Source organism: Microplitis mediator, chromosome 2 (assembly GCF_029852145.1).
Source record: "Microplitis mediator isolate UGA2020A chromosome 2, iyMicMedi2.1, whole genome shotgun sequence".
NCBI classification, from domain to species: domain Eukaryota; kingdom Metazoa; phylum Arthropoda; class Insecta; order Hymenoptera; family Braconidae; genus Microplitis; species Microplitis mediator.
In genome coordinates, this window is record NC_079970.1 from 2,623,281 (window position 1) to 2,635,995 (window position 12,715).

The following is a 12,715-nucleotide window of genomic DNA, read 5'->3' on the forward strand; positions in this document are numbered from 1 at the left end:
AAAAAAAAAAGGAAAGAAATGGCACAGCAAATCTTCAAAAGTTGAATATTATTCCGCGAGCTAAAAACAATTACAAATATGTAAACATATATATAAATGATGGAAGATACCTGTTATGATGGCAATTAGGAGAAGAAGTAGTTGTAGAAGAAGACGAGGATCATCGAGCAGTAAACTACAAAAAATTGCTGGCGTTGTTGTCATTGTCGGGATCTTGAAGCCGACAGATGGACAACGCGAGTCCACCACTCGCGATCCTGTTGATTCTTCACATAATTTTTATTAAAATTCAAACATACGTATTTTTAAACTTACTGAAGCATAACCTGGTGATTTTTTTCACATGGTAGGATATATTGGTTCCTAATTCAGCTGACGTCGTTATTTTTGGTTTTTTTTTATTCATTGTCATAATTTCGTTGTAATCATCATTTTCAAAATTTGTTGAAATTGTGCTCGTGCTTGTACTTGCACTTGGTATTAATTCAAACTCTACTGTGTCTCGATAAATTTCTGCCATATCAGCTGGAGCTTAAAAGCAACTGCAACATAAAATAAAATATCTATTTTACCGGTGGGAGTAAAAAATTATTTATATATTTTATTATTGTAAAAATTAAAGTTTATTTTTATTAACCCAACAATTGTATTAAATTTCCATTAAATCAATAATAAATTATGTAAATGATACTGACATTTTGCCGGAATTCTATTGAGATAGTCATACAATACAATTAATAAAGTTGGCCTATCTCTGAAAAGGAATGAAGAAAGTTTAACGAAGAGTAAAATATGATTGTCATGAAAAGACAATTACCACAAAAGACTTATTGAGTCAAAACTTTTGTTGACTGGTTTACCTTTACCATTTCGTATTACTTTTGTGAGATGAAACTTTACGTGAGTCACCAGAGTACGTTGGAAAAAATTTGTTTATATTGATTTTGGTTATTTTACATAATATTATTTCACTTTTATGGTAAAAAAATTTATAATGGAAAGAAATTTCAAAATTTGTTTAAAAATACATTTTTTTCTAGACGTTCCTTAATGTGCCTCAATTGACCCGGGTACCCTCGTATATAATTTTCAAATTTCCAATGAATCAGAATTTTATAAAAAAAATTTTTGGGTTTTACCAAATTCTCAAATTATCCTTCAATGCGTCGATGCATATAAATTTCAAATTGGAAAACAAATTTTTAAGTTAAGCCAGAATATGGCAAATTCAGAATTGCTGAGTAAATTTTTTGAATTTTATTTTTTATGAAGACTTAAAAAACTGAGATCCTGAAAATTTTTTTTCGCTTCAATTTTTTGTGAACAGAAAAAAAATAAATCATAAATTTTTTTACGACAGATTCAATCGATTTAACCAAAAATTTATTGATTTTCTCTAGGATTTCACACGAGATCGAGATTTTACGAGACGAGACCGAGACGATACACTTCCAAAATTGGAAATTCGAATTCTCGCCTCGTTTTGTCTCGTGTGAAACCCTAATTTTCTCTCGTATAAAAAACCGTATCAAAAAAATTACCCCCTATGGAAATTCGTAGGATCAAAAGAAAAAATAAAAATTTTCAATGCTAATCGAAATTTTGATTTTTTTTTCCGCATTCGAATCTTTCAGGTACTCAGTCATGTCTCGGATACCCTATATAGGATGTTATTGATGTGCAAAGTCATAAGTGACATATCTAATATATATTGATGTGTCATAAGATTCAAGACAGTCCATTACGCAGTCATTCAACAGCGAAGTAAGTATTGATATAGTTTCTATGAGTTTGCGAATAAGAATAAATGTTTGATAGACAGTAGTATACCCTGTGGCATAAGGTATATCTAAATTAGTTAAATATACTGTCAGTCAAGAAGAACTTGAACATTAGTTTCAAATTACTGTGCATTAAATATTTACGCTTATGGGCGTGCAGTTGTAATTTAATAAAATGATACTATCAAGTTGATAATTGAAATAATGTGATAGTCATATCTGATAATTGAATTAGTTAAATTTATTCTTAATATTAGCCGAAAGGTCGTGACTCAAGACTTTAATATCTGTCTATCCTAGTTTCAGATACTGAAGCGGTTAATAATAAAACATAAAATATTTTTACCTTCTTCGCTATAAATTTATTCCTAAAAAAATCTGTCGTTTTATTTTCTTAAAAATATTAAAAACTTATTATAGTCTGTGACTTGGATCAAAAGTGTCATATTACAAAAAAATAAAAAACCGTTTTGAAACTACATTCTACTTAAAGATGCTTTAAATCGGTGGAAGAAAAAAAATTTCTGAAAAGTTACAGGTCAAAGACAAAGAAAAAAACTTGAAGTTTATTTCAGGCTCATACTATTTTTACAAAAAGTCATAGTATGTTGGTTGCATTTGGAAGATAAAACTTTTGGTGATAAGAAAAAGGTTACAAGGTTGGTTGAATTTTTTTTTTTTTGCCACCGAGTTTCTGTTCGGCTTTTTGCTTTATAAGTCAATAAAATAGGAATAAATTACCACAGGATACTTAAGTATGAAAAATGAAGCTAATGAAACAAGTTTTTATGTAAATTCAATATTCATTAATATCAAGTTAATATAAACTTTTTTCATGAATATTGATATTTCAAAATCGATTTAAAATTTATTATTAAAAATTTAAATTTCATTTCTTTCGGCATAATTTTGAAATTTATCAATTTTTCAATTACATGTTAAATTTTAAATTATATACAAATAATTCACGGAAAAAACAAAGTAAGAAAAAATTTCCGAAACTACACTCTAAAACCAAGTGCGTAGTCGAAATTAACACACTTGCCGAATAACATTGAAACACCATAAGCACACGGAAAAAAGAGCAGTTGAAAAATTACAGTTTCTACAGTAAAAAAGGCTTTCGGGGCTAAAATTTTCAAACATGAAAGCTTAAACTGTAATTTTAGAAATTTGTTATAGTAATAAAATGAATACCATTTTAAGTAGCAAATTTTACAGTTTAAATCGACAATATCGAGTTTGAAACTGTAATATTTGTTATTTCTGAGAAAATTTACTAAAAAAATGTAATTTTTACAGTTTCAGGCTCGGAGCGCTTTACTACTATACGAAACTATAATTTTTCAACTGCTCTTTTTTCCGTGCAATCTATAGATTTTTAACACACCGTGAAACGTGTTTTAAGTGACTACAAAAAACTATAGTTTTGTTTATGGTCTTAAACATAGAACACATTTAATATGTGTTAAAATAATACACTTGTAACACACTTGGTTTTAGAGTGTACTAATGAGCTTCGATAGCTTTACTTTTGACAAAAGTAAAAATATCGAATCCCATTAGTAGTTTCGGTTTACTTTCCACACAGTATTTATAATTAGATTTGAAATCAGTTTCTTTCCATGTTTATATTTTATTTTTAAGCGAGGGGGGAAAATAGGCTTATATTTATGTTACATATAAGCCCTTTTTTTTTAAGCGGTTCATTTTGCCCCACTTTGCCTATAAATAAAAGTATTATTAAAGTGTGTTTTCATATCACCCGTATAATTTCTTTATATGACTACATATTTGAATTTGTCGCTATAGTATGCAATATATATTAATATGACCGCTCATTATTTATATCCGTAAGCCCGACGGTAGAGTAAAATTTATAACAATCGACATGAAACCATAGCACACATTCTTGATGAGTTTTCGTGGTTAAATTTCGGTGTGACAAATTCGACAAATCGTATGCTGTGTTCCATGCCTGCGTATTTGAATTTGAAGATATACTATGCAATATAAAGTAATATGACTAATTTTTTTTCTTTGTTTAATTGTTTTCTTTCAATTGGCTGAACAGACATTGGAACTCTAAATTTTAACACAAGTAATTCACTCACAAAAAACAGTGTGAGACAAGAGGTTAATGTTTTGACACTATTTCGGAGTTTATGTGATGCTAGTTTTCAACTTCAGCTGGAAAAGCAAACTTACCACAACACTATTATAGTGAATATGACAGTAACATTCGCTATGTTTTCGCATATCGTTAATTATCAACTTCAGTCACTTAATCAAAATTTTCGCAGTCCAGAACCGGTAGTTCTACATGACACTGAAAGTAGCAACCATCAAATTTTTTTTTTTTTTTAATAAACAAATAAAATATTTACAGAAAAAATTTTATTGGACTCACAATTAACTTTTTTATAAAAACAAAAAACTTGTTTGCTACTTCGTATCATAGTTCTATCATGTAGGGTAGAAGTACCGTTTTTGGCCACTTTAGGGCCAGTTTTGGCCACTTAGAAATTTTGAATAAAATAATTTGTAAAATACGCAACAACATAATTAATTTTTTAAAATGTATTTGAAAATATTTTTATCACACTATTGCAATAAAATTTTTTTTTAATACGGTTTCATTATTTAAAATAAAGTATATATAAGAAAGAAACCAAATAATAAATATAAGTGCATATAATTAATAAAATGTTGTTATGTACATGTGTAAGGAAACAGTTTTGTAAAACACAAATTTAGTAATAAAAATAAAATTCTATTCTATTCTATTTAAAATAAAGTATTAAATGTCCAAAAATGGAGCAGTGGCCACAAATGGTACTTCTACCCTATATATTCATAAATTTGAATAAGTATTTTTATTAAACGGATAAATTTTGAAATTACCTTTTTTGAAAACATATTTTTCAGCATTATTGCTAATTTACAAGTAACTAAATATTTAAATTTTGTAAATAAAATAAAAATAAATACTGCACGTATTTTATTCTCGAATGAATATTCACTGAGACAGCTGTGAAACCAACTTATCATTTTGCGCATCTATTACCGTTATCAAGATTCAAAAAGACAAGGGGACGTGACATTTAATTAATTAAATAAAGGAAAAGTAGCGTTAATGTTTGCTGTTGTATCCGTAAATAATTTTTAAACCTAATGAAACTTGAATAATATGATTTATTGACTCACTTTGTATTAGCAAATAATAAATCAATGCTTTAATCAATCAGATCAAATTAGTTACGTAACAGTCGACAATACTAACGAAGGATGATCATTGACAGTAACGGCTTCATGATATGACAATATCAACAGATCCAATTCTATAACAGAAATGACCACCCCCTGGGTGATTAGATTGTGATATTCTCGTACCCGAATACCAAACAATTGGCCAGATTGCAGATTAATCATTAAAAGATATTAATTCAAGAATTTATACCGTGAAAATTGATATTAAAAAGTACTGAAAGTTTATATTTAAATAAATATATATGTGAAAAAATATACAATAAAACGAGAAAAGTTTTAATCGAGAATCGAGTTTCGTTTCTGATGTTTCGGGTTTTAAAATCACTAATGAGAAAATTATTAAATGAACGAGTGGTAAAATAAAAATTTTAATTATATTCAAATTAAATTGTCAGATATGAGAATTTAAAATAATAAAATAGTGAGCTGCTAAAAATGTTTGCGTGATATTATACGATAATTATTTAGTAATATGGAAAAATTTAAAATTACTTTCAAAATTAAACAGCGCGAAAACCCTAATGTTTTCTACTCACGAATCTGTAACGCATTAAATAACAAAATTCGCCAATTTTTCGATCAATAGATTTGAATCTAAATAATAATAATTTCTGCAGTGTTATTTTTAACGGTCTTAAAATAACTGAAAATAGGGCTAGAGAATTTTTTCCGATTGTTCAGAAATAAAATCCACTATCTGTCTACTTTTCAAGTTGTTTTTTTTAAGAGAAAATAAGTTTACGACCTCATGTCTTGAGTTAATCAAAACCATCTCTGTCGTCGACGAGAACGTACAAATGGTACAGGTCGTGTTCATGACAAAATGTACTGCTATGTTAAACCGCAAAAGTTTTTCGTTTTCCAACAGGATTGAATTTCCTCAACTTCACAGACTTCATTTGATCCTTTGCGTAGAACCACTTACATGATCCTTGTTGTTTATTTTCCATGCGCTCATTCTCATTCCACTATCAACATACATTTCACCACGACTTAGCTTAATTAATTTAATTCTATTTATCCAATGTAATGCGACCTACAACAGTACTTTAAATAAAATGTAAAATTTTTATTTCTTTATGAAAGTAAAACCTACATGTAAATAACCTCAGTACATCCTGTGACAAATAGCCTTCAATTTAATTTGCATCATTTTCAATACGCTGCAGTTTATGTTACTTCAGTAGAAAGCTATCTGAAAACTGGAAACAATGCGACCTTCTGATACTAAACATTTCCGAAAGTAATCGATTTATCGAATTTGAATACAATTTTAATATTAAATCAGCTGATTTAATGTCAAGCATTACTATGGATCGATTTGTATTTTCAGATGAAGGCTGCGCAAAATGGACACTCGGAAAATTAAGAAACAATTTTTTTAAAAAATTGTTTATTGCTTTTGAATATGATAATTAAGACCCTACACTTCTCAATAGCGTAAACTTTCCCATCCATCAAAAACTTAATAGAAAGCTATCAGCTATTATATAAATTTTCATGGCACTTTAATTGTCATTAAATTACGGACGTAATGAACAAAGGTGCGGCAAATTGGGGATAGTAAAAAATAGCTCGAATTATATAATGACCATAATCGATTGCCGTGACCTTTTTAAGATCTTCATAAATTTTATTTTTAGAGGCTTTCTGTTATTTGACAGCTTTAATAAATATTTTAACATTTTTCTATGCCGTAAAATGGATCCCACATAAGCACTTTATTTTTTTAAATATGTTGCATACGGAAATAAGTACACTGTGCAAATATAGCTCTGGTGTTTATTCAAGACAGGAAACTTTGAGCTTTACTGCTATAGGTATAGTAGCGTGAAATTATAATACAAACCTCTGCAATTACCGGAACAAGAACTACAATTTATTGAACTTCATTGTACCAGAAATATTATATACGAGTTAATAGTCAGCAGCGTTTTTTTTACGACAGAATTGATGCTTTCTTAAAAAGGGTACTCTTAAACAGCACTTTTATAGTCTTTTGCACGCCTTATAAGCGAAGCGTTGAGGTTGTGCTCTACTCTCGACAATTGTACATTGTACTGAGAGATGTATAAAAATTTGGATTATTTTCTGAAATTATTTCGTAAATAAATAAACATTTTGAAAAATTTATTGCTATTGTAATTAATTCTACACTGTAAAAAATTCGCGGAGTGAATGCGGAGCGAATGAATTTTTAATTATTCACTCCTCTCGGAGTGAAATTCACTCCGCAGGGGAGTTTTCGTGGAGTAGATAATTTTTTATTAATTTTATGCCTCCGGAGTGAAATTCACTCCGGAGGGAAGTTTTAAATATATTATTAATAAAATATAACTCCACTCAATAAAATCGAAGTAAAAATTCGCGTATTACATTATTGATCAGCTGATATGCACACACATACGCACATACATATTTAGGCACACACGCGCACTCGCACACACACGCACGCACACATTTGCACACAAGCACACAATCGAACACACACACGCACACATTTGTACACACACGCACACATTTGCACACACGCACACATTTGTACACACGCACAAATTTGCACACACGCACACATTTGCACACCTGCACACATTTGTACACACGCAAAAAAACACCTGCACACACCCAAACACACACATGCACGCAAACACACACTCGCACACACACACACACACACACATTGTTTAGCAGTTTAATATAAATTAGTATAAATTTATTTAAGTATTAAAACTCCGGACCGGAGTGAATTGGGAGTGAAATAAAATCCGCGTCATTCCGGAACTCCGAGTGGCGGAGTGAATTCGGATTTAATTTCACTCCGAATTCACTCCGGATTTTTTACAGTGTATGGAAAAATATATATTTTCAAAAAACACCTACAGCCTAAAATGATCACAAATCGCCTTTTTTGTCTATTTCCTTCGAAATGAGGGTTCCAAAGGCCAAAATAGGATTAAGTAGACACGCAATCGCACTCAGCTGGTTCTGAGCTTGATGCTAGTACATCTACTTTGTCTTATTTCGGCGATTCAATATTTTTAAAAAATACCTATTGCTCGGAATGACCCAAAATTGGCACATTATCGGCGAGTTTTTTCAAAATAAAGGCTCCAAAAAGCCAAATAAAATAAACTAGGCACGAAGTTGTACTCAGCGGGTTCTGAGCTTGATGCTAGTGCATCTCCTCTATCTTATTTCAGTAATTCTACTAATTTGCTTTTAATATTAAGGAGAATTAATTAATTATGACTGTATAATTGGACAAATATTTGCTCGGTACTATACAAGCACCTAAAATAATCTGATTAACCATTTTTTTTCCTTTGTTTTCAGTGTTGCGTCGATTGTAAAAGTATAGACATTTATAAAACTAGAGATTGTATGTACGGTTATACAACAATGCATTACTCTGACCACCAGTTATCTCTCTATTAAAATATTGCACATGTCCACGGTGCTATTGAAGTCAGTTGAATGTTAGTTTAACAGCGACACTTTAATGATGATAACAATACATATTGTGCCTCGAAATGTCATCCGAGTTCACTGCAGTGTAGATATAGATATAAATCTAACAAGAGCGTTATTGTTGTTTACTTTTAATACGAACTTGAATGTTAATAAAACGCGAGATAAAACTTTTTGTCTGTTTTCAATAAAAATCAGCGCCGAGTTATTTTTATTAAAAAGTTTATTATTTTCATAAGAAATACGACAACTGAAAAGGACAATTACGGAGTGAGAATTCTATTTGCTTCGAAATCAATGTGTTCTGTGAAGAATTCTTTCCAACAGTTACTTCCGGTCAATATACTGCAGCAAATGGATGTTACTGCAGCTAATACAAATGTTTGTAAAGTGAAAAATTTTATTTTTGTGTTATCAAGTGCGAATGTGAACTTTGTTACCGTTATCTAAATTAAATTATATTGATTTCTAAGTTAAAACTTTTTTTACACTGAGTTTTCGTGCAAAGAAAAGTCGGTAATATCTTTAAAGGGCTCGATCCCATCACTAGTCGATCAAGTTTACAAATTTGATTTTCTGTGGTTGAATATTCATTCATTTGTTGTTGTAAAATAGACGGTGGTGTACAGATTCAAACTAAAATTCAAGTTATGCTATTGAGAGTGACATCGTAAGTTGTAAATTCCTCTCAAATAAACCCTTAGTTTCATTCGTAACGTAATTTGATAGACATATCAAAACCATGTAGCGGCTTTTCGTTCTCTGCTATCCTTCGCTACGGTATGATTGAATTTGGACATTGATATTTTAAATATTAACCCAGAGAACATCTAGAAACTCGGGAAATTCTGAAACTATATAGTTATTACCCTAAAAAGCTAGACTCCTAATACAGATAAACAGTAAAGCCGACAATCATAAATTTGAAAAAATATAAATTTGGAAAAAAATATTTCCGTTGGATTTATTTTTGAAAAATAATAAAAACGGAGTGAGATTTGAATTGAAAATGGACAAAAATAAATGATATAGTTATTTTACTGAATTTTTTGGTGCTCCATTTTGCCCCACTTTTTTTCACGCGTTGTTTGTTACTAAAAGTTCAAAGTTATAGAGTTGAAATAAATTTTTCTTTTGAAGTACTACAAATCACATTCGGCTTTGCGTGTAAATATTTTTTTTATTTCCGGCAATTTTTTATTCTCTTGCAAAATTAAAACCCGGAACACTCACTTGGGAATATGATGAATTTTTTTTTTAGTGTTTGCAATTAAAAATAGCCGGGTTTTTAAAAAACAAATAATTTAATAGCACAGAGGTATTTTAATAATGAAAATAATTTCGCACGAATTTCATCTTTGCTGAAAATAGCAATCGCGAAAGATATTAAAAATGTTTAAAACTTGACGAACTGAAAACTCGTAGTAAAGTTTTTTTTTATAACTTCGAAATAGACATTGCAGTGAATACAAAAAAGAAATAAAATAAATTTAGTTCAAATATTTTTATAATGAAAACATCATAAATTTGGATTATTTTATAGAGGATTTGTTCCGTGGCAAATAGTAATCGAAAAAGTACACATGTTTAAAACTTTATAAATATTAAAGCCGTTGTAATACCGGAATTTATTTTTTTTTCAACACCACAATAAAAAATATTCTTTTTAACGCCACGAATTTAAATTCATAGCTCACTAAATCCGCTTTCTCGACGATTCATCGTTTTTCTAGTCAATCGTACATTTAATTCATATATATCATTTCTACAAATTTTATCTCTCAAATATTTTATATAAATTCTTTTTTTTTTTTTTTTCAAACGTTCAATATAAATTGAAGATTTTTTTACTTTTAACTTCTGCATTTTTTATAAAAAATTCTATGAAAAATGCTCAGGAAAGTTTTCTCAAATTTCAAAACGAAGACCAAAAAATTAAAAAAAACTGATAAAAACATCCTGTCTATATTTTTACTGAAAATTATTTTGAGTCGGACATTTAAAGTTCAATTTTTAAAAAATCATACATGAGTCAGTTAATTACAAAATTTGAGTATTGAAAAAAAAAAAAAAAAAAATTGATAAAGAAAAAGTTAAACATTTTCGATTGTTCAATTTGAATACTAACTCATATTAGTTCAATTTTTGTGAAACTGCAAAGTAAAATTACTAACAGGATTTTTTTTTTCAAAGTTGTTATTTTATTTTCCACTACATTAGAACACTAATTATATATTAATTACAGCAACGGATACAGAGGCTAAAAGATTAATTAATTGCAACTAATCATTTGAGTAAACCATCGTACGGCATCACTGAAGGAATATAAAGGAAAGATACTTCACTACAAGAGGTAAGTAAATGAGCAAACTCGCGACATTACAGGGTTACAACTTTGTTCAGAGATCGGATCAGATGAGTATTGAAACTTCTTTATACATTCGCGGTTGATTCAAAGTTACTTTTTGAATACGCTTCTCAAAAGTTACAAATGTATTGAACCGCGCATGCTACAGTAATAGTTTCAACAAACTAATAAACTTTTGGATTCCTTCAATACAACCAGTCTATCAAACTTTTCAAGTTTTTATCGGCTTACAAATAAAATGCACGATATTTATGACGAATGTGTCAATAGTAAACTTTATTCGTACCATGAGTAAGTCATATTATCGTATCTATAAATAGAACTTCGATCCAATAATCGTCGGTTGAACTTTTTTGCTCGAGTCAAACTAAATCGTAGCTTTAGTTTTTTTTTATATTTAAATAAAATTTTTGTTACCAATAAATAAAAAAAATTTGGTAAATCCAAAAGTGCACGACTCTTAATGCTCATTTGCAAAAAAAGAAAAATGTACAATAAAAATTTCAAGGACAATTATTTTTGTTGTTTCCTTTCTATTACACTAGAAATTTAAATTTCGCTCCGAAAAATAGATGTATTTTTTCGCGCAGTCGCGACTAACGTGACGAAAGTTTATGTACACGAAAAAAAAATTCCACTAAAATTTACGATGTTAACATCGTAATCGTGGACTAGATTTTCAGTAGCGTAAATTTTTAAAAGTCTGTTAAAATTACGATGTTGAATAGTAAAAAATGTAACCTTCATGGTAAATTTTAACAAAGTCTTTTAAAAATTGACGCTAATGATAGTATAGTCCACGATTACGATGTTAACATCGTAAATTTCAGTGGAATTTTATTTCCGTGTAAAGAACGTATAGATATACAAAATTAGTTAAGCTCTTTTTATTAATTATAATTAAACGGGGCCGAATTTGATGGCCATTTTTGACACACTTCTTCTTCGGCCCTAAAATAATCTTTTAAAAAAAAAAAGTGATCCAAATAATGGCTTTTTTCTCGAGTTTTTGTGTTTACGGGTTACGGACACTTTTTTTTACTGCGTGACAGGAAAATTTTTTTTTTACATTTTGATACTTTTTTAGTTATTTAATACATCAAATTGGTTTTTATAAGTAATAAAATTAATCGTTATTAAATTCTCTATCCAATGATCTATAACTTGGTTAAGCTCCATGGACTAACAAGAGTAAAAAAGTAAAAACAGTAGCGAAAAAGAGGCAAACTGAATTTTTCGATCGTAAAGCACACTCTAATGATTCGCATTAAGAGTCGTGCAAAAAGTAATTTCTGAAACATATTTCGAGAGAAAATTTCTTGACAGAGAAGATTCAAATGAAAAACGAGATTTTTTGTATAATTGCACAGTAAAATCTTAAGAAAAATCATTGAAAAAAATTTCCACGTTCCTTCAATTAGTAAAATATTATTATAAAAAAAAAAATCTGTCTATCGGTTGACCCTGCGGGCCAGCCCTAAAACTTCCCGCTGGTTTCGAGCTCCTTGAGCTCGAAAATTTAGCCGTAGATACATTTTCGAGCTCTTCGAAAGATAGAATTATCGCCAGTAAAATTCTCTGTAAACCCCATAGAAATCTCATAGAAAATATAGACCCAGCACTCGGTGTTGTAAGAAAAAAATAGAATCATCGCCAGTTGAATTCTCTGGAAATCCCAGAGAAATCCCATAGAAATCCCATAGAAAATATAGACCCAGCACTCGGTGTTGTAAAAAAAAATCTGGGCGTCGGTTGACCCTGCGGGCCAGCCCTAAAACTTCCCGCTGTTTTCGAGCGCAAGGAGCTTGAAAACATCACTGTGAATATA

The 12,715-nt window shown here is 29.6% G+C and overlaps 1 protein-coding gene across 3 annotated transcripts in view; it reads right to left on the reverse strand.

Moving 5' to 3' along the window:
- LOC130664075 (growth factor receptor-bound protein 14-like) overlaps positions 1–12,715 on the reverse strand; it is a 242,030-nt gene that overhangs the window by 207,907 nt on the left and 21,408 nt on the right. For 2 of the 3 annotated variants that reach the window (XM_057463782.1, XM_057463783.1), the window contains 2 exons: positions 316–542; positions 111–266 (listed from right to left, as the gene is read on the reverse strand). In XM_057463782.1, the coding sequence (XP_057319765.1) occupies positions 111–266; positions 316–520 (361 nt within the window). In that variant the 5' untranslated portion in view covers positions 521–542. The remainder of the gene's footprint in view (positions 1–110; positions 267–315; positions 543–12,715) is intronic. The other variant, XM_057463784.1, reaches the window with a different exon arrangement.